Here is a 24,635-nt window from a genome sequence, read left to right on the forward strand (position 1 = left end):
CCAAATGACAACTTACCGGCCCGAACGGCCTTGCTATTTCTCAATACGCACCTTGCGAGGCCAATGAAAGAAAACATGAACAACGAACTGGAACATTTAACACGGGGGTTTATTTTACAATTGGCAATAATCGGGAAGGGAGACACAGAGCAGAATTATCACGAATAAAGAAATGTAATGTACAATGAACAAGGCACTTAACGATTCTACTTACAGACGGGGCCCACGGACACACACACACACCCACACACCCAAAAGAAACTGGACCCCGTGGGTCGGTAGAGCCTGGCTGGGGGTACCTTCCCGCCTCGTGCGATCACACCGACTCCAAACCACCACAGTGGGACTCGAACCCACGACCTGAAGTGCACGGCCCACGAACCAGACTAGGCCACCATGACTGCAGATGAAGCCAATCGCCACAAAGACTGCAGACGCTTTGCAATCGCCACCAAGACTGCAGACGCTCTGCAATCGCCACCAAGACTGCAGACGCTCTGCAATCGCCACCAAGACTGCAGACGCTCTGCAATCACCACCAAGATTGCAGACGAAGCCAATCATCACCAAGACTGCAGATGCTCTGCAATCGCCACCAAGACTGCAGATGCTCTGCAATCGCCACCAAGACTGCAGACGTTCTACAATCGCCACCAAGACTGCAGACGTTCTGCAATCGCCACCAAGACTGCAGACGCTCTGCAATCGCCACAAAGACTGCAGACGCTCTGCAATCGCCACCAAGACTGCAGACGTTCTGCAATCGCCACCAAGACTGCAGACGCTCTGCAATCGCCACCAAGACTGCAGACGCTCTGCAATCGCCACCAAGACTGCAGACGCTCTGCAATCGCCACCAAGACTGCAGACGCTCTGCAATCGCCACGATCACTCTCTACTCTCTTGAGGTGGGACTGGTTTCTTTCCTCGCCACTCGCCTCTTGATTGGACGGTTCCATCGCGCGATCCGCTGGCCGTCCCTCATTGGACAGGCCCACGGTAGGCGGGGCAACTCCCACCTTTCTGGGGCGGAGTCGGATCTGAGGCGATGGAGGCTCCGCCCATGCCTTCAGCCAAAAACACGTGCGCAATGGCGACCAGGTTGAGTCAGGGACGGTGCCGTTGTTGTTGTTGTTGTTGTTGTTGTAGATGTAATAAACCTGACTATAAAATAACTCAGCGCACACACGGAATTCCCATTCGACAGAAGGAGGGATTCTAACTAGAAACACATACTTATCGAATTAACTAAGCTACGGGGACTGCTGTCTGTTTGTGTGCAAAAGGCTTCCAGATTCGTAACACTATGACTTTGCCCTTTCACATTTTGACCCAATTTTTAATCATCTTTTCCATATTCTCATAATAAAGATTTGTTGAACATTTGATGACAAAAGCTCAAATGGCCTCAAAAAACATTATGGCATGGAAAGATGGACACACACACACACGCAATTACACAACCCCATCTCCCACTGCACAGCGGGGGTTCGGGGGGGGGGGGCAGGCGAGTAAGGCACCACCAGGTTTTAGAGGATAGAGATGAATTTGAAGGTTCATTTTTGAGATCAGACAGATGTTGTTTTCTAGCTCTCTTGAGAGTGGACGCACATTTGTCATGGGCTTTTTGGAATGCGCTGAGATTGCCTTCGGTCGGAGTTGCCTTCCAGGATGAGAAAAGCAAGTTGTGTAGGGCAACTAACTGCCTCACCACAGGATTCAGTGTCCCGTGGGTATGAGGATGGGCATGATAACCCAAGACGAGATGGGATTAATCTGTGCATAAGGGAGAACAGGTTTCTGTGGAAGAATTCCCAGGCCGAGTTGATAGAATAGTTTAATTATGCTGTGTAATAGGTAATAATAGGCCATCGTTAAAAAAATTGGTAAAAGTGGAGGTGCGTTCATGCCTGTTTTTTATTTAATTATATTTTCCATGGACCATGGATTGCATCGGTGTGGCATGACATCATCTGGTAACTACAGCTTGTTAGTTCATCACAGGTCCCAGCATGTGCTGCTTTAGCACAGCTATAACACTATTTTGTTGATGACACCAGCACTACTAAAGATTGAAAAATCGATCCCATTATTATTCAAACTGGGCATCCCTGCTCGGATAACGCTGTGTTCAGGGTGATTTTTCTCATCGTTTTGAGCGGAACCTTCGTCACCACTTGCGGTTTGCTAGTCTTTGTCGTAATGTTTTTTTATTTTATTTTATCTTCATTAACCCGACCTTGACTACAACGATAATTTTGGCTGCAGTTACTTACTTCAATAATTCATCCTTTGGATTTGGTTTAATTTCTCATTTGCTTGAATTGCACCATGAAACTGCTTCTGAAATGTGTTTGCAATCGATGTGTTGGCATCAGTTGAATTTGATAAATTATAGTCATGTTTTTACATTGATCCCGTTATGTGCTTTTCATTTCTTTTCTTCTTGCTTCTTCTCTACTCGTTGTTCTTGTTTATTCTTCTTTCATCCTTCATTCCAAGTCCATACTCATTTTTCATTTCCTCATCCTCAATCATTCATTCTTCTTCTTGTTTGACTTTCTGGTCCTGTTTGGGGGACAAATGCAGAACGTGCTTGGTGCGAATAATATGGTTTCATTGGAGGATTTGTCTGTTTCAGAACGACTTGCACTTAAGACCGAATATTATCTCGCAATCCCTTGTAAGGTTTTGACTGAATAATTCCATTTGCAGCCTGCATCACCACGAGCAGCTGCATCAGAGCATCATAAGGAGGAGGGGTGGCTCAGGATGACACGCTCAGCCGATACCTTCACATTGCCTCTAAAATTGGAGCCGGGTTCATTAGTGCTCACGGATGTGTGGTGGCAGGCAGTGACAAATACTTCCAGCAACTGCAGTGGAAACATCACAGTACGTCACTAGGAGCAGGTCTGACGTCCTAGCATACGATGCAAAAAAGGCTCTGCTGTACAGCTGACCATCTCCCTGATGTATTCTTTCAGCAGGAAGGCCATTGGGTCAATAATATCCATTTTGGGTTATGCAGTAGGCATATAAAATAGGGGAGAAAGAACTAAAATACTCCAAGAAAGATGACCAGATTCTACTAGGCCTGGAGCACTGGAGCACCGCTGCAAAGTGGAAGAGTTCTAGATGTTTGAAGGGCAAGAGTGGATTTTTCTAAAGCCTTGCCAGATGATCTAGAGATGCCATGAGGAAGTCTAATCCAGCTGAATTGCTGGTCTTCTAATGCTTTTCTCTGTAATTTCAAAAGGGTAACACACACTAGTGCTGCAGGACAAGCAACTTTAACTGGATGGACAGGACTGGGCACGACTGAGACTTCACTCCTTCCCCCTTCTCCCCATCTCATTTTATCTGATCTATGCTCTTGAATCTCCCATACTCTTTTCCAAATTTTCACAATGCCTTCTTCCTCATCATTTTTTCTGCTATTCCTCTTCATTGTTTTTTTCTGCTCTATGACATGTTTGATTTGTTTTATTTTTATCACTTTACTTTCGTTGCTCAACTTCAGCTGCACTGTATTTGAAGTTTGTCTTTCAAAAAGCTTTTCCTTATCCCCGTAACCCATCCTCTCCCCTGCACCCCCCGCCCCCAACCCCTTTTCCCCATTCTATTCTAGCTGATAGACACACTTTGCATTTCTGACACCCTGGACCTCTTCCATCTTTTCACTGTTGAATGAATACTCAAGCTCACAAACATCTCTCCTCATCTTTTTCTTTCTTTCCTTCATTTCTCTATGACCTGCTCGATCTGCTGCATTTTTACAATTTTACTTTAGTTGCTCAACTTCAGTTGCACTGTATTTGAAGTTCATCATTCAAAAAGGTTCCTCCTTGTCCTCGTCCCCTTCCCCTCCACCTCTCTCCAAAGTAACCTTGCAAACGAAGACTGGGTTTTCGAATTAGAAAAACACTTGGTGTCATAACAACTTCTCCAACAGTGAGACAACTTGGAGGATTTCATGCTCAAATAAAACTTTTTTGTACTTTTAAAATTTTTCATTCTTAATTAGAACATGTCGTTAAACTCGAGTTCCTTTATACAATCGCATCAAAGCATCTTGGTTGGCTCAACTTAAATGCACCACTTGCAAAAACTTTAACAGCTTCAACTTGATAATCTTCGGACTTGACTCCAATTGGATGACCTGATTGATTTGATAGACCACAGGCTTAAAATTCCACCCAAAAAATTTTAAACTTCCTGGATAAAGCCAAAGCTGCAGGGATTTGGCCAAGTAGAAATGTAGTGCTTTTGCTCTTGCAGCGGTTATATTTCATGACTCTGTATCGAAAGATGAGTTGACCAACTCACCCTAATCCATAATTCATGGTTTCTAAACAGGGAGTGGATTTTGGTTTGCCTTCAACAAACTTTTCTGCTAATTGATATGACCGACTACAGGCTCGTATTTCAAGCGAATTGCTACCTATTAGCATTTTGGTAGTACTTGAGGTAGTAGGTTCAACTTGTGCCATTTCTGAGTGAAAACGTTGATAGAGTTGCAAGGATTGGAGTTTACGGATCGCTATCAGATGCCACGCTGAAAAAGTGATGCATTCTAGATAAGAGAACTTTATCTTTTCAAACTTGATTCAGACTTTATAGCAATTACAATCCTTTAACTTTTAATATTCAACACGTCACCAAAGGTGGATGGTTTGTTTGTTTGTGAACATAATATCTCAAAAAGTTGTGGATGGATTCAGACAAAATTTGGTGGAAAGCTTGTTTATGCGACTGAACAAATGATTAGATTTTGGTGAAAATCCGAATCTCGATCTGGATCTGAGAATGAAGTGTTTTTTTTCACTATTGAGGGCTAAACCTACATCGAGCAGGATATCTCAAAAAGTTTGGACGGATTCGGGTGAAACTTGGTGGATGAGTTGGTTAGGTGACAAGTACAAGACTATTTGATTGTGGTTCAGGTCCGGATGCAGATCCAGCCTATCAGTGGGATACAAAATGTAAACTAATTTGCCTGGCGGAGGTATGCACTCCACCGAGTGCCCTTCTAGTCTTTCCTGGATCAGTTGAAAATCATTATCGAGCATAAAATAAATTGAGACAATTTGTGTTTTTGTTTTTTTCTGGAAATTTACTTTTCTCCAGGAGTAAAAATAATAAAGGAACACCAAAGCTTTATTCATGGTTCGCGAAGAGATTCTAATAATAATAATACTAACAATAAAACCAGAGTACACTAAGATGTCCAACAAAGAGCATTCTTCAATTTGTTTCTCAATTTTTGGCTTGATTGCAAATTTGGCAAATTACATTTCACATTGGAAGATGTTGTTCTGCCATAAGTCTGATGGAAAACTCGGAAATATTGCTTTGAAGATGCTTTCTTCCGACAGCAAAGACAATGCAGCCTTCTTTCAGATGTCGTTTTTTTTGTTGTTCTCTATTTGGGAGACATTACATGAACTTTCTTGTACAATGAAATTGCTACAATTTGTTTTTAGTGTTTGCATGAGACCACAGAGGTTTTTTTTTTGGTGACGTCTTCCTTCTTTCAAGCTGGTGAATGAGACTACATTGGAAGTGTTGACTTTGTTACCTCCACCACCGAAGGTGAAGGAGGTTATATTTTCACCCCTTTCTGTCTGTTTGTTTGTTTGTGTACAGGATATCTTAAAAAGTTGTGGACGGATCTGAATGAAATTTTGTGGACAGGTTTTTGTGTGACATTTGTGTGACAAGTTCAAACAGACAGAAAAGGGGTGAAAATTCTTCAATTTCAATTCAAGAAAAAGGGGTGAAATTTTGTGTGACAAGTAGAAACTGATTAGATTTTGATGAAGATCTGGATCCAGATCCGACTACTAGAATTTTTAAAGTGATTCTTCACCATTGAGAGATAGCCCTAAAAACAATATATAGCACAATATTTCAAAAAGTGGACGGATTCTGATTAAATTTGGTGGACACTTTGGGTGTGTGACAAGAAAGAATTGATTCAATTTTGGTGAAGATCTGAATCCAGATCTGGATACGAGAATTATTTAATTTTTAAAGTGATTCTTCATCATTGAGAGATAGGGCCAAGAACGATATATGGAATGATATTTCAAAAATGTATTGGGCCCGATATGTTCTCGTGGATCAGGCATTGCGTGGCGGAGGTATGCGCTCCACTGAGTGCCCTTCTAGTTTTTCCTGTGTTGAATAAAACAGGCATTATGTTGAAGATTATTTTCTTCAAAATATGTCAAATTAATGGAACTCACAGATGTAGTATGTGTTATAAAGTGTCACCAATCACGACTTATTTAAGAAAAACAGGTAGTGCTTTAAAAATCCTTTTTGGGATCTTATGTTGATGTTGTTAACATCGGAGCAGGTTCTATAATGTCGATTCTCTGACTTTGCATTTTACTGGAGACAGTAGATCATAAGCGAGCGGAGCTGCATTTTAAATCTGAAACATTTAACCTGCTGAGGTTGAGTCATAACTTCCAGCCAAATTGCAAAACAAGGAGCTAATTTGCTGTTTCCATTTTATGGTCAGTTTAACTCCCAAAATGATCTTTAAAATGTCGGACAGGACAAGGTGCTTAACAATGGATTCCATTTACCATTTCATTTGATGCTGCCCCGTTTAGAGGTTTTGTACTTCTCTCCGTTGTTTCTCGGTTTGATGTGCACATCTAGATTCATACATCTTGAGGCAAACCTACACATGAAGATAAATTGCTGTCCCATTATGAAGTTTAACTTTAACACGATTTGGTTTAACTTTCCGTTAGAACGATGTTCTTGTTTTAAATTTGGAAGAAAATTAAAAACATTGCCCATGGAAATCCTTCAATGGAGGAACATCTTTCATGGTCTCAGAATACATGACAATCAGATGTTGAAATTTGAAGAATATGGGCCTTAATGTTGTGGAAATGTGCTCTCACCATGAAAGATGTTCCACCATTGAAGACCAGTCCAATTTCCTCCCCATTCCCCCTTGATGTGCCATGTATGTTTTTTGAGAGCCACAAGCAAACATTTTGATCTTCCTCGATGTCCTTTTGTCCTTGATGGAGCTAGCTACCGATAATTTATGCACGTCGGCTCCCGGATTAAAGGAGGTGCTTTCCTCCCCCCCCCCCCCCATTGTGAGGGGCTCTGTGATTGGCTCTCCTGTTTTAAAGTTGCTGAAACGATTGGTTTATCGATTTATAACAGCCAGACTTTAATAGGCCTCTGTGTGTTATTTGCTTGTTGTCGATCCAGATGGGTGTTCAATGGAGATGCATTGCCCTGCCATTTAATGAGAAAGGCAATCTGGCTCGTTGCGGAACAAATTCTCCTGTTGCTTTTATATCGGTATATCATTAGGAGTCAAGTTGAATGAAATGCCTATGAACTGGAAATATTCTGAAGGGAAAGGTTTTTATTCTGGAATAAAATTAAAAAAATCATATTTTCATCCCATTTATGCCTGGTGTTGGCTTCATGGTAAGGGTGGTGGGCTTGGGATCCTCGGATCCTGAGTTGAAATCCCACTTAGCTGTTTAATTAATACCAGGTGGGGTTGACTCTGCCTGTCATCCTTCTGAGGTCGGAAAAACGAGTGCCAGCATGCTGGTATCCTGTGTCGGAGTGGCGAACCGTCCAGGATTGTGCCCGATAGCCAAGGAGACTGCTTAAGCAGCACCAACGCTCTGCACAGGGTATGGTCCTGATGGATGGATGGATCTCATTTGATCAAATGATGGCAATTCCAGGAGCTGCATGTGATGTTTAAATGAAGCAATTGAATGACTGCCTGAATTGGTTCGTTGTATCTACCTGGGTTGTCTTGTAAGTTTTATTGCTTGACGTGTGTTGTCATGAATTTTTACTTGTTTTAATTTCATTTTTCGTTTTATTACCCTCGTCAAAGGAGAGGGAATTGCATTTGGGTCCATTTGTTACCTACAAAATCTAAAGATTTCGTATGTATATTGATCACTTCCGTTTCTGTTTGTGTGTTTGTTTGCTTGTGTGTTTGTTTGTTTGTTTGTAGGCACGATAACTCGCGAACGGAAGAAGCTACCAATGTCAAATTACACCACGTGATTCAGAAGGGTGATGGCTAGCGCTGATTAGATTTTGGTCAAAATCGGTCAAAGGTCAAGGTCACAGTGAGGTCAAACATCCAAAACATTCGATTTTTGATGGTTTGGTACAGAATCATCGTAGAAACTTCTGGTTTGCGTCGCGACCTTCTCGAGAGACAGCTTTTATTAGACAAGGTCAGAGGTCAAGTTGACGATTTCGTAAGTACCAGTCCATGACTGCTTGTTTGTTTGTTTGTTTGTCTGTCTGTCTGTTTGTTTGTCCGCATAGAACTTTGGTGTTTTTCTCCACAAACGCTTGTCAGATTGAGACTAAATTTTGACCAAAGGAGCAACGACTCATGTGGAATGTTTCATTGAAAGTTATGATGTCATAGTTTACGTGGTGTGGCAGCCATGTTGGAAAAATGGAAAAAACTTTGGACCTCTGTATCTCTGAAACCGCACCAAGGAAAAAATTGAAACTTGGCACATGGCAAGTACTCCTCCTGGGGAATGTGATTTTTTAATGATGTCATAGGTGCCTTCGTTATGACGTCATAATTGCATATGTACAATGCCACATCTGAGCAGTATGAAAATTTTTGAGGGTAGACTCAGGATAAAATGGTCCACAGATAAAACAAATTGATGTCACCGGTCATGTGATTTGGCAGCCATGTTGTTTTTTGTTTTTGTTTTTTTAAACCTTCAAAAATCTTCTCTGCAATGGCTAAACAGATCGAGGTGAAACTTTACAGGTATGACCACCTACCCATGAGGAACAAAAGGTGCACACATATGACATCATAGGTCACATGCTTTGGCATCTATATTGGATTTATCCTAAAACCTATAAAAAATCTTCTTCTCCAGAACTCCTTGACAGATCGAGGGGAAACTTCACACAAATGTTCCCCAAGCCTTGTGTGTACAAGGTTGTCAAGGAATAATTGATAGGTCACATGATTTGGCAGCCACATTGGATTGAAGAAGAATATTAAATAATTTTTAGTCACGTTGTGAACACTGGCTCTAAGAGAGCTCCGCGTTGTTCTTTTTTTTCTTGTTCTTGTTCTTGTTCTTGTTCTTGTTCTTGTTCTTGTTCTTGTTCTTGTTCTTGTTCTTCTTCGTCTTCTTCTTCATCTTCTTCTGGTGAAGACAAAACCTTGATGACATGGCTCTTGTTTCTCTTGAACCGCTTAATCAATCAATGTGAAACTTTAGAATTAAATCTAGAAATGATGGGGAATACATGTTTTAAATTTCAACTTGATCGGACACATGGTCTGGCAGGCACAATTATTAATTTTTTTGAACTGGGTTCTTTTTATTTTTTTATTTTTTTTTGAATAAGGTTCACTTGGCTGCGCCTGCATGGGTTTGAGGGTAGTGGTGGTGGTCATATGGCAAATTAGCTGCCGGGGTAGCTATCATTTATTGAAGCGTGACTGTGTCGCTGATGCAGTGCCCCTCTACCAGTACACACACTGGAACTGGTACTCATTTCGCCGACCCCGGAAGGATGCCAGGCTGAGTCGACCCCCCTGGTGTATTAATTCAGCGGCCGACGAGGCTTGAACTCAGGAGCCTAGAATCCCAAGCCCCCCCCCCCTAGCCACTAAGCCAACACCAGGCTGGTTTGAGGGTAGAGGAGTAGCAGCTGAAATGTGAATGCTATCCAGGGTCCTTCTGATGATGTCATCTTTGCTTTTTGCTCGTTTGGGTTCCTTCTGATTACTCCAATGCAGAACTGTACGTATTTGGTCTTCCATTTGATTTGAATTGAATTTATTTTAATCCCATTCCGAATTCAATTTAATAATAATAAAAAACGTCATGGGTCAGGGTCAGGTGTCCGATCAAAGTGATACGTCTTGGTACCCGGTCATCACTGCCAGCAGTTATAAAATGGCAGTTCTAATTATATCTCTTATTAATTACATAACACAGCAATACACAAATCTACACAAACACCACACAAAACAAGTCCTGGTGAGGGTCTGCAATCTATGATTGCTCTTTTTCTTGTTGAAATTGCAGACAGGCAAACTGATATGCACAAATGTTTTTAATTTAACAGAGTGAAATCAAGACAGGCCAGAATTACACATGGTCCACATGGAGCAATAAGCTGCAATCCATATCCATATTTATATTTATATAAATTATAATCTCCGCCAGTCAGTCTGTCTGTCCGTTTGGGGTGGGGCTTCTCAGTTACGAGAGGTGCGAACCCCATTCAGAGCGGGACTTCAAAATTAAATCGCCACCATTTTGTTTGTTTCGTGTGGCCTCTTTTGTTAGGCTCGCAGTTTCTTACACTCTCTCGGCTTTATCTTAACTCTTCACAATTTGATTTCATTTTTTTTGTCGTCATTGAGATGGTTTTAAGTTTCTGTTGCAGAAAAGGTGAGAAAAATCTGACAGATATTGGTGTTTTTAGACAAAAAGCATTCTAATATCTGTTTTGAATGTCGCTGGTTGGTCGTGATGTGGGAAGGGGGAGTGGTGAGAGAAAGGATGGGAAGTAGAAGAGCGTCGGTGGTGGGAGTAGTGAGGGGATAGGAGGGGGGGAAGTAGAAGAGTGAGGGGTGGGGTTCTCTGCTTGAGAATTGGTTATGATGCCATTTTGAATGTATCTGGTCGGACGTGATGTGGGGAGGGGGACAGAGTGGGGGAGGGAAGGGGACTAGAAGAACAAGGGTAGGGTTCCCGGTTCGGGAAAACTAAAGTTGGGGATCGAACTGTAGTCTAATTTTATTTTTTCATGTTCCCGGGGTGTATATAAATAGTACTTCAAAAATACTTAGAAAAACCTTGTACGTGATAAATTGAATATATGGACTAACGATGGAATCCAATATTTATTAATAATGTTTGGTTTTAAGGAATTTTTAATTTGTAAAGTGAAGTGTGAAAAAATGATGTTTGAGTCAGTCAAGGCAGGTTCCTCACCCCCCCCCCCCCCCATTCCTCAAGTCAAGGCAGAAGTAAGTCTAGTCCGTAATAATATGCTTCTCTGTCCCTCCATCACATATCGTGATGATGCAATCTCATGAGATTTTGAATTTAATGGTGTGTCATCATTACCTCATTTCAACGTTGTATTTAATGCATCACAAAGAAGATAATTTCAGATTATAATTTAATAACAATTAGGCTACTCGCAATCACTTGAGTGTGGCAATTCCATGGGATTTCTGCGAAACATATCTCACGACATTGTAAATGTGGAACCCGAAGCCTGAAGGTAGTTTGGATAATTGTTCTTGTGAGACATATCTCGCTGCTACCGAGATTGTTAATGGGGTGAAAGGAGAAGTGAGGAAGTAGGTTATGAGGAGGTAGGAGTAGATCAAGTTGGGAATGACATGGGGAAAGAGTTCTAGATTTCACCATTTTGATGAGGTAATGGAAAAAAAATATGTAACTCGAGCAAAGTCGATGTTGTGCCATCGCAAATTCCCATGCTTCCCACCCAAAACAAAGTTGCAAAATGATCCAATATCAAATTTAGAGTTAAAAGATCCCCCCCCCCCCGTTTTGACCCCTGTGACCCTCGGTGCCCACCCCCTGGAGTATGAACCTGGGGTCAAATCCCAAAAAATCGTTGCATATTTCATGTGCCCCCCAATGTTGATTGCAGAAAAATTTTCATTACAAAATGTTAAATGATGTGACTGTAATTAAATGTTTTGGTATTGGACCTTTTGACCCTGCCCCAGGGGGCAGGGGCCAAAAGCGACACTTCTCTTGTACCTTTGTGCCATGTGGTGATCATAACTACCAAGTTTTGTGAATTCCTGCCTAACCGTTTAGGAGGTGATAGCGGGACGGACGGACAGACGGACAAACAGCGAGTTGCAATATTCCCACCCCCCTCTTGTTTTTTTTCCCCAAAAAGCGTGGGGATAATGATATGAGAAGAAAGGGGGTGGGGAAGACAGAGTTGAGAGAATGGGGTTGAAGACTTGTGGGGATGGGGTTGAGGACTTGTGGTTGGAGGGGTTTTGAAGACTTGGAGAGGGGATGCGATTGAAGTCCATGGGCTTGGAGGGAAGGGGGGGTGCGGGTGGGGTGGGTTGTTGAGCACTTGAGTTTGTGGGGGGCTCGATTTAACCAAGTAACATCTTTCAGGAGCACGTGGCTTGACAGTATTAAAGTCCCATGATATTTAACTGTTCTTTGCATGATGTTGTTGAAGTCATATTTTGAATTGGGTGGAATTTTACCTGCGAGTCATATTAAGTGGCCTGTAAAAGGCAAAATTGAAAAGGGGATAGCTCACCAGTGAGCTTTGTACATCTGTGTTGTCTGTTATTGGATGGAATAATTCGTATCATAATCTGTCCTGATAATTATTGTAGTAGTTGGCAGTAACTTACAGGAAGGAGGTAATGTTAAGCTTGTTTATCTCTCTTGAGTAGTTATGTAGAGGCACAAGATTTCATGATACCCCCCCCCTCCCTCCCCCAAGGTAGACTTTAGGACCAGTATTACAGCCAATTTAGTCAAGCTTGTGTTGCATCATATATTTAAGTTCACTACAGAAGATGTGCATAAATTAACATGGCTAGTGATGCGATACATGCATCATTATGAGGCAGACTGTCTCTTATTATGGCCGCGTTTTCTGTGAATAACCAATTATTTTATCACCTCTGCCACCGAAGGTGGACAGAGTTTATGTTTTCACCCATCTGTCTGTCTGTCTTCTGTTTGTAGGATATTTTTCAAAAAGTTGTCGACGGATTCGGATGACACTTGGCGGACAGGTTGGGTGTGTGACTAGGACGACTGGATTAGATTTTGGTGAAGATCCAAATCCAAATCCAAATCCAGATACTAGAATTTTTCAATTTCTAAAGTAATTTTTCACCATTGACAGATATGGCCAAAAACCTGATGTAGCACGATATTTCAAAAGTTTATCTGGCCTGATATGTTCTACTGCATCGGGCATTGCGCGACGGAGGCATGCGCTCCACCGAGTGCCCTTCTAGTTTTACATGTTTTGCTATTGGGGCATCTTCAGTATATCCACATACTTATTTTTCATGTTGTTAATTGGTAATTAAAGTGATTAATAGATGAATGAACAAAATTCTTGAGTACATTTTTGAGTATCCTGTAAAAATCGAACTTGAAAATGATGTCACCAAGCCAAGTGGATATGCCGTGCCTGTGTTTGTGCGTGAACAGAAAACGAGGAGGTTGCCATGGTACCACATAAAATTGTCTTCGGCACTTGAAAGGCCTGGTCAGCAAGTAAGGTCTTGAGGTGCAGCCTTTTGGACATTGCTTTCGTGGTCTGTCTCGGGCTATCTGCACACCAGAAGTGTACATTTCCTGTGGAGTGGAGGTGCCCGAGAAAAGAGGCTTCTGACAACTCTGCGGTCGTAGGGCACCATGCGAATGTGGTTGCCACCTTGGCATTGGGCACTGCTTGTTTTGCTTGCCTGGGCATCGCTGCTGATCTACCTGGGTAGCCGACTGAGTCGTGATCCGGATCCAGAACTCGGGTTGGGCTCAAGTGAACAATGGGAGCTTGGAGGAATCATGGCCAAGTTGGAGAGGTTGCGGAAGCAGAATGAGGATCTGAGAATCATGGCAGAAGACCTTCGGTAATATCGGTCCCCCCCCGCCCTTCTCCTTCCTCTCCTCCTCCTTCTTCTCCTCCTCTTGTTGTCTTTGCTGTTAGACTTATGACTGGATTAGATTTGTCTTGATGTTTTTTTTTCTCGCTCTCCCCCATGTCTTTATAGGACAGCTTTTGGGTTCAAGTACCCTTAATATACTAGATACCAGATTCAATCAGTGTCAGCTGAGTAGGCCTAAGATTCAGGATGGATGGTCTGGTGATTTGAAAAATTCCTCACTGTCAGTGATTGAAGTCTTTACGAGTGGAGGCAAAGAGCGTTTATTTTTTATTTTCATTTTGCAGCCTTGGTAGTGTGTGCATTGGTTTTGCAGGACCCCTGGGAGACGACGGAAGCAGCTCATTATGATGGAGAAAATCGCCTCCTACAAGCAGCACTTTCAATCAGGCAAGTTGGATTGGAAGCTGGAGCATTCATTTGTTTTTGTTTGTGTTTGTAATAGTAGGACACATGCGTTGGCTTACTCAGGGCTTGGCACTCTTGTCATGGTGCATATGTTTTGATATTTTCTAAAATTCCTCCTCTTTGCAGAACCAGCGGGTGAGAAAGGCGAGCACCTCCGGAACGCAGATGTTTACTTGGGGGCTGACGTTGTCGGGACGAATAATAGCCCAGGTCCTGGTGCAGAGCAGGAACGTCTCCAACGGAAAGTGGAGAATGGAGTTAAAGAACTTTGGTTCTTTGTGCGCAGTGAGCTAAAGAAGCTGCAAGAAGAAGCTTCTCAGAGCAAAGACAAAATTTCTTCACTTCTTGAGGACATGGGAGATCGGCACAGGTGAGAAAGGGCTTTTGAGTCTTGGAAAGCAAGCACATAAAATGTATAATTTTGTTTCTTTTGATTAATCTTGTCTTTAAAATTAAGATTATCTTTATTGTTTAATGGCAGGACAAATCAAAGTAAACAAAAAAAGAAGAATTTTTTTTTTAATTTCTTCCAAAAAGTTGGCCTTTTTTGCTTGACCATGAGCCAAGAGATGATTGAAGGAATCGGGATGGGTGAGCAATGAATTAGGAGGAATCCAGTTGAAGCTGTTTGATTATGTTACCTTCCCCCCCCCCCCTCACCAAGATCAAGGCTCATGGAAGAGCAAAGTAACAGAACTAGGAACTTACAATACTGCACTGGGGAAAGAATTGGAAACAATAAGCAAGGGAATGAAGGAACAGGAAAAGAAGAGGGGAGGAAACACTGAAACTTGCAAGTAAGGGTGTTGGGGTAGGAAGGGTTAATGGGGATAATAAAGATTGTGGCTAAGAATGGGTGACGTGATATAAGGCGGTGGCACTGTTTTTCCATTTCTCTGACTCTGTCAATTCAAAGTGGTTTGTTTTTTTGCACAGTTAATTATTTACTAATTTTACGTCACAGTCAAATCTCATTTAGTTATTTTATAGATAGGCTTTAGTTATAGCCATTTTATTTGTTATTCAGGTTTACCGTTTCAGGGTCTTTTGCCTGTACATCTGAGTACAGATTTTATGGTCTTTATCTTAATGTATAGTCGCAGAAATACGGATGTCAACAGAAAAATTATTGTCTTGAAGTAGAGAGTGGAGCCCCCTCCCCCCCACACACATTCCTCCCTCCACCCTCCACCCTCCAAAAACCTTTTCAACACTGCCTCAACCAATTGCAGTCAAATATCCCATCAAATGAGTCCAATACCCTCGACAGTTTTCATGACAGCATCATTTGACCCCCACAAGTGTCTTATTTCAAAATGATGCGTCTTCTGACCCTTGGAATTTGACCTGGAACTTGTATTTATTTAATTTTTGGATTTCAAAAACTATTAGAGGTCTGAGGGAATCAGACTGAGAATATGGTGAATGAAGCAATAATTGAAATCTTGTTTTGACTTGTGCAGAAGTTCAGTATACTAGTGTCTATTGATGTATTGATGGCTTGTAAAATCACATTCAGCATCCCAGACAGTACCATTCATGACCTTCCTATGTTTTGTGTTGGGTAATGTGATGTGTACTTAAATAGTTGGGGCCATCTGGATTATTCCAGAAGAGTATGAGAAGCTTCCATTATTATTCTTATTCATTTGTATGCAGCACAAGGCGGCAGGGTAGCATCATTGGCTGAGGGTGTGGCAGTGCCGCTGATGCAATGCCCGTTACTGGTTAGGACAGGAATTTTGAATTTGGCCATGGTGTCGGTGATTGCTCACATACTCTTCGCAACGGACACCATGTGATCTTTAATGTCCACCAATGAATGCTGTCAAGATGGGACGCCCGTTTTTAACGTCCATCCGAGGGACAGCACACACATTTATTTAATCGCCCTGCCTTTGAAACACCAGGATGACGGTTTACAGCTAGATCGGGATACAAATCCAGGCCAGACAGCTTAGAGGAGAGTGTGCGTACCTCTAGGCCATCCTGTCAGCCCACTTCCATTCGGAGGATTGCTCGTGCATAACGTGGCTTCTTGCATCCTTGCAGGGTAGCTCGGTGAGTTGTCTTCTCACTTTTGATCTGTCCTATCCAGATTTGATTGCTGGTTACGTCAAATTCGCCTCATAAATGCAATTCTTATTTGTCGTAAAGCATTTGTTTGTTCACACACGGCCACTTCATATTTGGAAATGGTATGAATGACCTTTCTCTGTGTGCAAATTTACTTCTACAAACAAGTATGAATAAAATTAGCCCTTTTGAATCCTGAGCTCCTTAGACTTTTGGCTCCCCCACCCGAGGTTCCCTGTAGAAAAATGGAGGTTTGAATAGCGGCCGGCAAACCGGCCGCTCGGGTATTTGGATATTTGGCTAGCGGCTGCTAAAACTGCCGCAAGTGTTCAAAGGGTTAAACTCGAAGTGGGAGGAGGGTTAAAAAGATTCTACAGTATTAGTAATGTGCATATATGTGAATGAGTCCATTGATAAAAATATCTAAACCTAAAAGACAGTTGAAACCGTTTTTCGGAAAATATCATGAATTTGCCTCGGCTCCTTCATGGCCACATATAACCCTCCCAATCTTCTTCATTTCATCTTCAATTCCTCTTGCAGGCTGACGAACTTAATAATCCGTTTTAAATTTAAACATATATTTCAAACCTTGCACATGTACGATGCAGTATCTGTAAGACTTGAATTTAGCTTCTTACCCATTTAATAGCGCACAAGGATATTTCAAGGTCGAGGCATACTTTTTTTTTTAATATGAGAAATACAATTTAAAATTACAGGTGATTTGATGAAACTTCAACTTTACAAGGTATTCCCCTGATGCACACAAACTTTCACATCAATGTGTTAGTGCCTTGATGCCATCTGTGTCAAAATCTTTGGGAACAGAATATAGCCATTTCACGTCATGTACTTTGAGGTCTTCATTATTCATAAACTTTCTATGACCCAGATGTTATTTTCATTGTTGCAAAGGGAAAAACCTCACAAGATGGAAAGTCACTACTGTATAGGGGTTGGCGGATTATTTGTAACTTACCTACCCTTCTCTGAGAGCAGTAAGGATCACATTTGTTGTGTGAGTCATGGTATTACCATTCGATAAAGTCATAAACCGAGACGGTACACCTATGGCCATTACTTGCATATCGCTTGTCTCACTTCATCACAAACAAGTCACTGTAGTACTGCATCATAATTTCCACCATTTCAGATAACCCCCCATCCAAAATCATGATATTTTCTACCCCTGGTAACCAAGCCCACCTCTTTCTAAATTTCAAGTTTTACCTTCCTGAGGGTTTGTTTGCTTCTGTGTCCATCTTGTCCACCCCCTGCACCCTCCCCTACCCCTTACTTCTCCCCACACCCATTATTAGTTCACCTGGATTTTAATCAGGTGAGCTTATGCAATGGAGCAGTGTCCGTAGGTGAGTGAGTGAGTGAGTGAGTCAGTCAGTCAGTCCGTGACACTTGGCCATAGACTTCATATCTGATGCCTCCCTCTCTCTATCGAGTGCAGCCTGTGGCTGATGGTTGCATCATTGGTTGGGATGCGGCTATGCCACTGATGCAGTGTCCCCCTTACCAGTACACTGGTGCTGATTTGCCGACTTTGGAAGGATGACGGGCTGAGTCAACCTCCTGGTGTATTTTAATTCAGCGGCCAACGGGGCTTGAACTCAGGACCTTAGGATCGCAAGCTGCCACGCTAACCACTAAGCCAACACCAGGCTTAATCTGATGCCTAACGAAGATGTATTTACCACATCAAAACCTGTACTCATTAGTGGGTGGGGGGATTTGACATACCCAAAATGAGTATTTGCTCTCTCCTCCGAAACTACACACACAATTTTGATGAAACTTGACCACAACCTTCGTCACCCGTGATGTACCAAAGTTTATTCACGGCATTAAAAACAAAAAAAATCACTGTCTAGGGAGGTCTGTGGGGGTTAAACTTTTAAATGCTGAATATCAAGCAAAGGAAGCAGCAAATACCACTTTTTAAGTATTTGGTATGACACAACCGACCTCCCAGACTCAGAGCGACACTGACCATTACACCACAGAATCTGGTTAATATAATCTCTTAAGTTGTTTCCCTTTATAATCTATCGATGTGTTAATGTATAAATTGTTCAGCAGCTCCATAAAACAGCGAACCCCCCCGCCCTCCCCCCCACCAATCGCCCCTCGAGGAGGGCGATTTCCTCCCCCCTTTCTTTCATACAAGGTCATCACTGTTGTCTGTCTTATTACTCGAGATTCACCTTTGTCCATCACTTTACGCTTGAGCACCATCATTAACAGTGCACGATAAACAGTTTGGGGAGCATTTGCAGCAACACTTACAGGGATATTTGCATCGCTTTTATGTATTCTGTATACCGCCCAGTAGATTAGTTTATTATTATTATTAAGGGTGCTCTATAAACTATGAAAGGCTTCTGGTGCGAGGTAACCACACACATTGTCGGAAAAGAGGATTCACAATTATGGTTAAAAAAAAATAATTAAAAAAACACAAAACGTTGAAATTGAGCCCCATGAAAACTAAATAGGTATACCGAGAAATTGCCTGGGAATGGTGGAAACGACCATAGCTAAACCCGCAATACAGTATTTAAGAGTCTACTGGATACACAGCACTTTGCAAAAGTTTGCGCTATTCCATTGGTGTTCATACTTTCGGGTAAATCCATCAAATTACAAGGTTAGTGATAACAATAATATGTGGATATTATTGTAAGTTAACAGCCCTTTTAAATGTTAAATGGATGCGAAGCAAACTGCTTTGGTAAGTAACAGGAACAGTGTCATTTTATAGAATCAGTCAATGCTTTGTATCCTATCTTTGCCTTTGCCTTCTTGAGTGCCATCACTTTTTTTACCCATGCTTCTTGTATGTCACTGAATAGCACACCACAAAAGTGCAAAAAATTCAAATGCTTGCATAGTACTATATATATATATATATATATATATATATATATATATATATATATATATATATATATATATATATATATATATATAATATGTATATATGTGTGTGTATATATATATATATATATATATATATATATATATATATATATATATATATATATATATATATCTTCTTCTTCTTTCGGCTGCTCCCGTTAGGGGTCGCCACAGCGGATCATCCGTATGATCCGCATAGTGATTTGGCACATGTTTTACGCCGGATGCCCTTCCTGACGCAACCCTGGTCGCCTCTTACGACACAGGGATATGGTACACCTATTTTAACCGGGGTATACACCGGCCCAGTATACTGGTACTCATTTCGCCGACCTCGGAAGGATGACAGGCTGAGTCAACCCCCTGGTGTATTAATTCAGTGGCTCAACGGGGCTTGAACTCAGGACCTCTTGGATCCCAAGCCGCTGCCCTAACCACTGCGCCAACACCAGGCTCATTATATATATATATATATGTATATATATGTGTATATATATATATATATATATATATATATATGTATATATATATATATATATATATATATGTATATATATGTGTATATATATATATATATATATATATATATATGTATATATATGTGTATATATATATATGTATTGTTGCGGCCGGGGGTCGGGTTAAGAAGACCACGAAGGGGGGGGGGGGGGAAGCTATGTGGGTTCCAACCAGACTCCTCGGAATCGTAGGCCATCGCACACGGATAACTCCATGTCGCGGCGGGTCGCTAACTGACCGTGAATGCCAATAACTCAACCACGTGACTTAGGGTCCTCCGTGTAAGGTTTATCCGGTTACCTAAAAATAATCACATGACCTAATTACCGGGGGACACGCCCTCGGTACGTCTTGTCCGAAGCGGGTCACCTTACCGGATCAGATGCAGCCGAGTGACACTGCCAGGGAACGTACCGGCTCAAAGAATTGATCGTTGGGAATAAAGTCCCGGCTGGGTTAGGATACGGACCATGCTGGATCAATGAAGGAAAAGACAACAATGAGCTGGGAACATTTCTGCATAAACATTTATTACAGGCAGGCGAGGAAAAATATGTGGCACAGTGAAGGTAGTTTATTGTTGTATGTAAAGCAGGGATCAAAAGAAATGTGTGGTGCATCAGCGAAATGAGCAACTTGTTAAAGCAGATACAGAGCACAGCTGTTCCGATATATTTTCTGCAATCTTAACTTAAAGCTAGGACTGGCGCCAATACACACACACACACACACACACACACACACACACACACACACACACACACACACACACACACACACACACACACACACACACACACCCCAATAAAGAGGAGTTAATGAGAAGAAAGGAGATGGGATGAGGCTAACGGTCTCGTAATACCTTGCACGGTTGACCGATTGCACCACCCAGTACGTTTTGACGGGATGCTCTGCTGAACGATCCCACCTTGAGAGTTGGCGCGTCGTCCCCTGCTTGGCTACGGCTCCGGTGCAGTGTCCGCGCCGATCCAGAGAATAGGCGAGACCGTTAGGCATGAGAGAAGGTTTTAGGTGTAGCCAGCGGTGAGTGGGTGGAGAAGGTGGAGTCAAGCAGGCGGAGTCAGGCGGTTGGGTGGAGAAAGCGGAGTCAGCAGCGAGGAGGTGGAGAAGGCGGAGATTGAGAACAAGTGGGCGGAGTGGCAGACTGGACTTGCAGAGCAGCAGGCGTATGCAGACATCGATCCAAGGCTGAGCAAAGAGGACGAGGACAACCATGACCACAACGGATGGCGCGGCGATCCGTCCTTTTATAGGATCCATTGTGCAAAGTGGGGGCGATGACCTAAAACGATACATCATCACCCGAATTGGGCGCTCCCATTGGGCCCCGGCCACCACACGACCCGGCCGCCATGGCGGGAAGCGGCCTTATTTTACATCCGGCGAGACTTCGCCGAGCTGTGGAATTGTCTTGCTCTGAACACAGTGACATGAACCGCCCTGCACCGAACTCCCGGGCCATGCTCTCTGCGAGGCCGACGACCCTCCAGTCAGTACACCCGCTTCGTGGCATGTTACCCAGTGTGCTGTGGTTGGCGCTGATCAATGCGCTTGCTTCGTCCGGACACCAAGCAGCCCGAGCGATCCGGGCCGTACAGCATGCCTCTGCTTGGTGGTGGCTGCATTGAGGCGGATGTGCGAGAAGATCTCTGCCATCCACGGGAAATATTGGTGACTGCGGTTTCTCCCCCCCTGTGTGGTGACATGTTACACTTAAGCTCAAAGTTTCCCTATTTGATTAAATTGAGGTGCCTCCTACACGTCCACGGACCAAACGACTCTATTCAATGCTAAATTCCCTATTAAATTCCTCAATCTACCCCACAACTGTAACAATAATTTAGGTCTTCCTTGATGACATCCTTCCAACATTTACAGGGCCTACTACATGGACAAGTTCAAGCGGAAAGTTCACAAAAAAGTACTCTCTTTGGGGGACATGATGGTCTGGCATAGGGCACACGTGACCCAGCTACCTCCTTCTTGATGTTCTTACCATCATTCTTGTGGTTATAATGTTGGCATGGGCTAGAACTTCCATATTAGTGATCTTTTGCCACGAGCGAATATGCATCATGTGGCATTTATAAGCATCTCTGGTGGAACATCTCCAGCCTGTGTGGGTGTTTATTTAGGGTATCCCAGGTGTCGCTACCATATAGCAGTATTGCCAAGACATGGCGGTATACAATTAGCTTCGTGTTGAGGGATAGACCTGAACGACACCACACTCGACTCTGGAGTGAATGCAACATGGATGTTGCACTGGCTGATCTCTTCTGGATTTTACCATCCAGGTTTCCATCACTGGTGATCACGCTTCCCAAGTACATGATCTTGTCCGTTATTTTAATGGGATGTCTCCAAGAATAATGGGAATCACTGCAGCTGATTGTGTTGGTGGGTGTCGTATCTCTATTTATTTTCTTTACTAATTGCCAGTCCCCACCTTGTGCAGGCATCATGCAGGGCATCAATTTTTTCTGCAGTTCCTCCATGTTATTCTGCATAAAGAATAATGGAATCATCTGTGGAATCATCTGCATAAAGGAGTTCTCTGATGATATCTAGCAGGGACTTGCCAGTCCTTAGCCTGTGCAAGTTAAACAAGTTGCCATCCAGCTTGTAGCAAACACCAAACCCTTGATCTACCAAACCCTCAAGTGCCATTCCAATCACAGAACTGAATGTGCTGGTGAAGCAGGTGGGACCGAAAATGTAGCCTTGGTGGAAACCTGTCATGATGTCAAACTTTGAAGTTGTTTCCTCATTGATAGATACCTTTGCTTGCATACCTGCATGGAAGCTGAAAATCAAGTTAATGAGTTTTGTTGATTGAACACCACTCTTTTCAGGCAATCTCCATGTAAGATCTCAGTCTACTGAGTCAAAAGCCTGAAATCAGCCAATTGAAACAAGGTGTTAGTCCTGCCTCTGCTCCCTACATTTTTCTTGCAGTAGTCTCAAAACAAACATATCTAATGAACTGTAGACTGACCTTCGAGGAATCTACTTTGGGTCTCTGGGAGGAGTTTTTCTATTTGAGGCTTTCGACATTTTAGTACTACTCTGGCAAGAACCTTTCCAGCAACCAATAGCAGGATAATACCTCTGTTGTTTCCACATGTAAAAGGATACTTCTTTTTATGCAAGGCAATGATGGTGCCATTTTTCCTTTCCTGAGGAACACATTCACTTTGCCAGATTCAATGAATGAGCGATGGAGACTCCTGAATTGGTCAGGTCTACCTTTCTTCAGGACCTCAGGTGGAATGCCATATACTCCTGGGGCTTTGACCACCTCATCCACATCTGGATCTCCTGCTATTTCATAGAGGATGGGTCTCTATGCAACCCAATTAATGACTGACCAGTCAACATCGCTGTGTTGATTAAGCAAGGTCTTAAAATGTTGTTCTCAGTGGTTGAGAATGTCTTCTCGTTGGGTCAGGTGGTCGCCTGACCGGATGGCATTAGCTCATGTGTCCTAAAAATCTGCTGCGCTGCTATTTCCCTTCCTCTTTTCTGCCCTTTTCACCCTGTCATTTACCATAGGTCTTCTTCCGTCTGCTTGGAAATCAGTCAACATCATAGCATTACACAAAAAAGTGCAAAAATGGATCCCCTTAACTACAGACCAATTAGCTTGTTTACAATCATCAGCAAGGTCATGGAATCCATCATTGCAGTGAACATAAAATCATTCCTTTACTCCAACAGACTCATCTCAGATCATCAATTTGGATTCAGACCTGGTCACTCCACCTTTGACATACTGCTTCTACTCTCCCAACAATGGAGGGAGGCCCTCAATGTCAAACATGAGATTAGGGTTGTCTCTCTGGACATATCTCGAGCTTTTGATATAATCTGGCATCCTACATTGTTCTCCAAACTCTCTGCCTATGGAATCCAAGGCCAACTCTACTTTTGGATTGCTGACTTCCTCCACTCTCACATCCGATGTGTGGCTCTCCATGGAACCCTTTCTTATCCTCCCTGTCAAAGCTGGAGTTCCACAAGGCAGTGTTCTAGGCCCCCTATTATTCCTAATCTTCATCAATGATCCCTCCAAATCTCTGTAAAATCCTCTTTATCTCTTTTCTGATGACTCGACTATCTGACATGAGTTCCCTCACCCTTCTGACAGCCAAACAGTAGCCTCTTCCCTCTCCTCAGCCCTTGACAAAATCACAAACTGGTCAAACACTTGGAACATGTCTTTCTATCCTGAGAAATCCCTCGCACTCACTCTTCCTCTCCAAAAGGACCGTACCGCAGACCCTTCCATATACTTTCTCAACAACAATCTCAAAGAAGTTCAGTCACTCACTCTTAGGTCTCACTCTCAGCCTTGATCTCTCTTGGGCAAACCACATTTCAAAATTGGCCTCCAAAGCCAGACCCCGACTGGGCATCCTCCGTTGTGTAAAGTCCTTCCTTGGCACACCTGAGTTTCTATCCACCGACGAAGCTTTCATCCGCAGCTCAATGTAGTATTACTCTTCCTTCTGGGGTGGCTTGCCTGCCTCATCTTGCTCAGCTTGATGCTATGGAAACAAAGGCCTTCAATATCATTGGAATCTCTCGCGTTGAAGCTGAGTCTATGGGCATATCACTTCGCCATAGCCGACAGGTCGGTGGTCTCTCCACCTTCTTCCGTCTCATTTCTGGTCTTTCACCCTCTGTCCTCTTCAGGCTTTGTCCCACCCCACAGTTATCTGCAAGACACACATGGTCAACCAGCAACCACCTTTTATTGAAACCGCCTAAATCCAGAATCACTGCTCACCTCCACTCATTTATTACTCTTTAAATTTTTTTTAATCCCCCCCACCTGTGGAACCACCTTCCATGCTCTCTTCAATCCCACTGTTCCCTCCAGGTCTTTGACAGCTGTTCACCACCATCTGAAGTCACCCCCCATCCAAAACCATGATCTTTTCTACACCCGTTAAACCAC

The 24,635-nt window shown here is 42.8% G+C and overlaps 1 protein-coding gene across 13 annotated transcripts in view; it reads left to right on the plus strand.

Annotated features, from left to right (window-relative positions):
• The window catches only part of FUT8 (fucosyltransferase 8), a 144,341-nt gene that overhangs the window by 61,006 nt on the left and 58,700 nt on the right, over positions 1-24,635 (plus strand). For 8 of the 13 annotated variants that reach the window (XR_015055188.1, XM_085870197.1, XM_085870199.1 and 5 more), the window contains 3 exons: positions 13,260-13,681; positions 14,031-14,104; positions 14,249-14,492. Coding sequence is in view for 12 of the 13 variants with exons in the window: in XM_085870197.1 (XP_085726323.1) it covers positions 13,467-13,681; positions 14,031-14,104; positions 14,249-14,492 (533 nt within the window). In the remaining variant the exon portion in view is untranslated. Of the gene's footprint in view, positions 1-7,575; positions 7,689-13,259; positions 13,682-14,001; positions 14,105-14,248; positions 14,493-24,635 lie in introns of those variants that run through there. The other 5 variants (XM_085870200.1, XM_085870203.1, XM_085870205.1 and 2 more) reach the window with 2 other exon arrangements.

This window comes from Eptatretus burgeri, chromosome 2 (genome assembly GCF_056783735.1).
Source record: "Eptatretus burgeri isolate ZD-2024b chromosome 2, Ebu_testis_v1, whole genome shotgun sequence".
Taxonomy (NCBI): domain Eukaryota; kingdom Metazoa; phylum Chordata; class Myxini; order Myxiniformes; family Myxinidae; genus Eptatretus; species Eptatretus burgeri.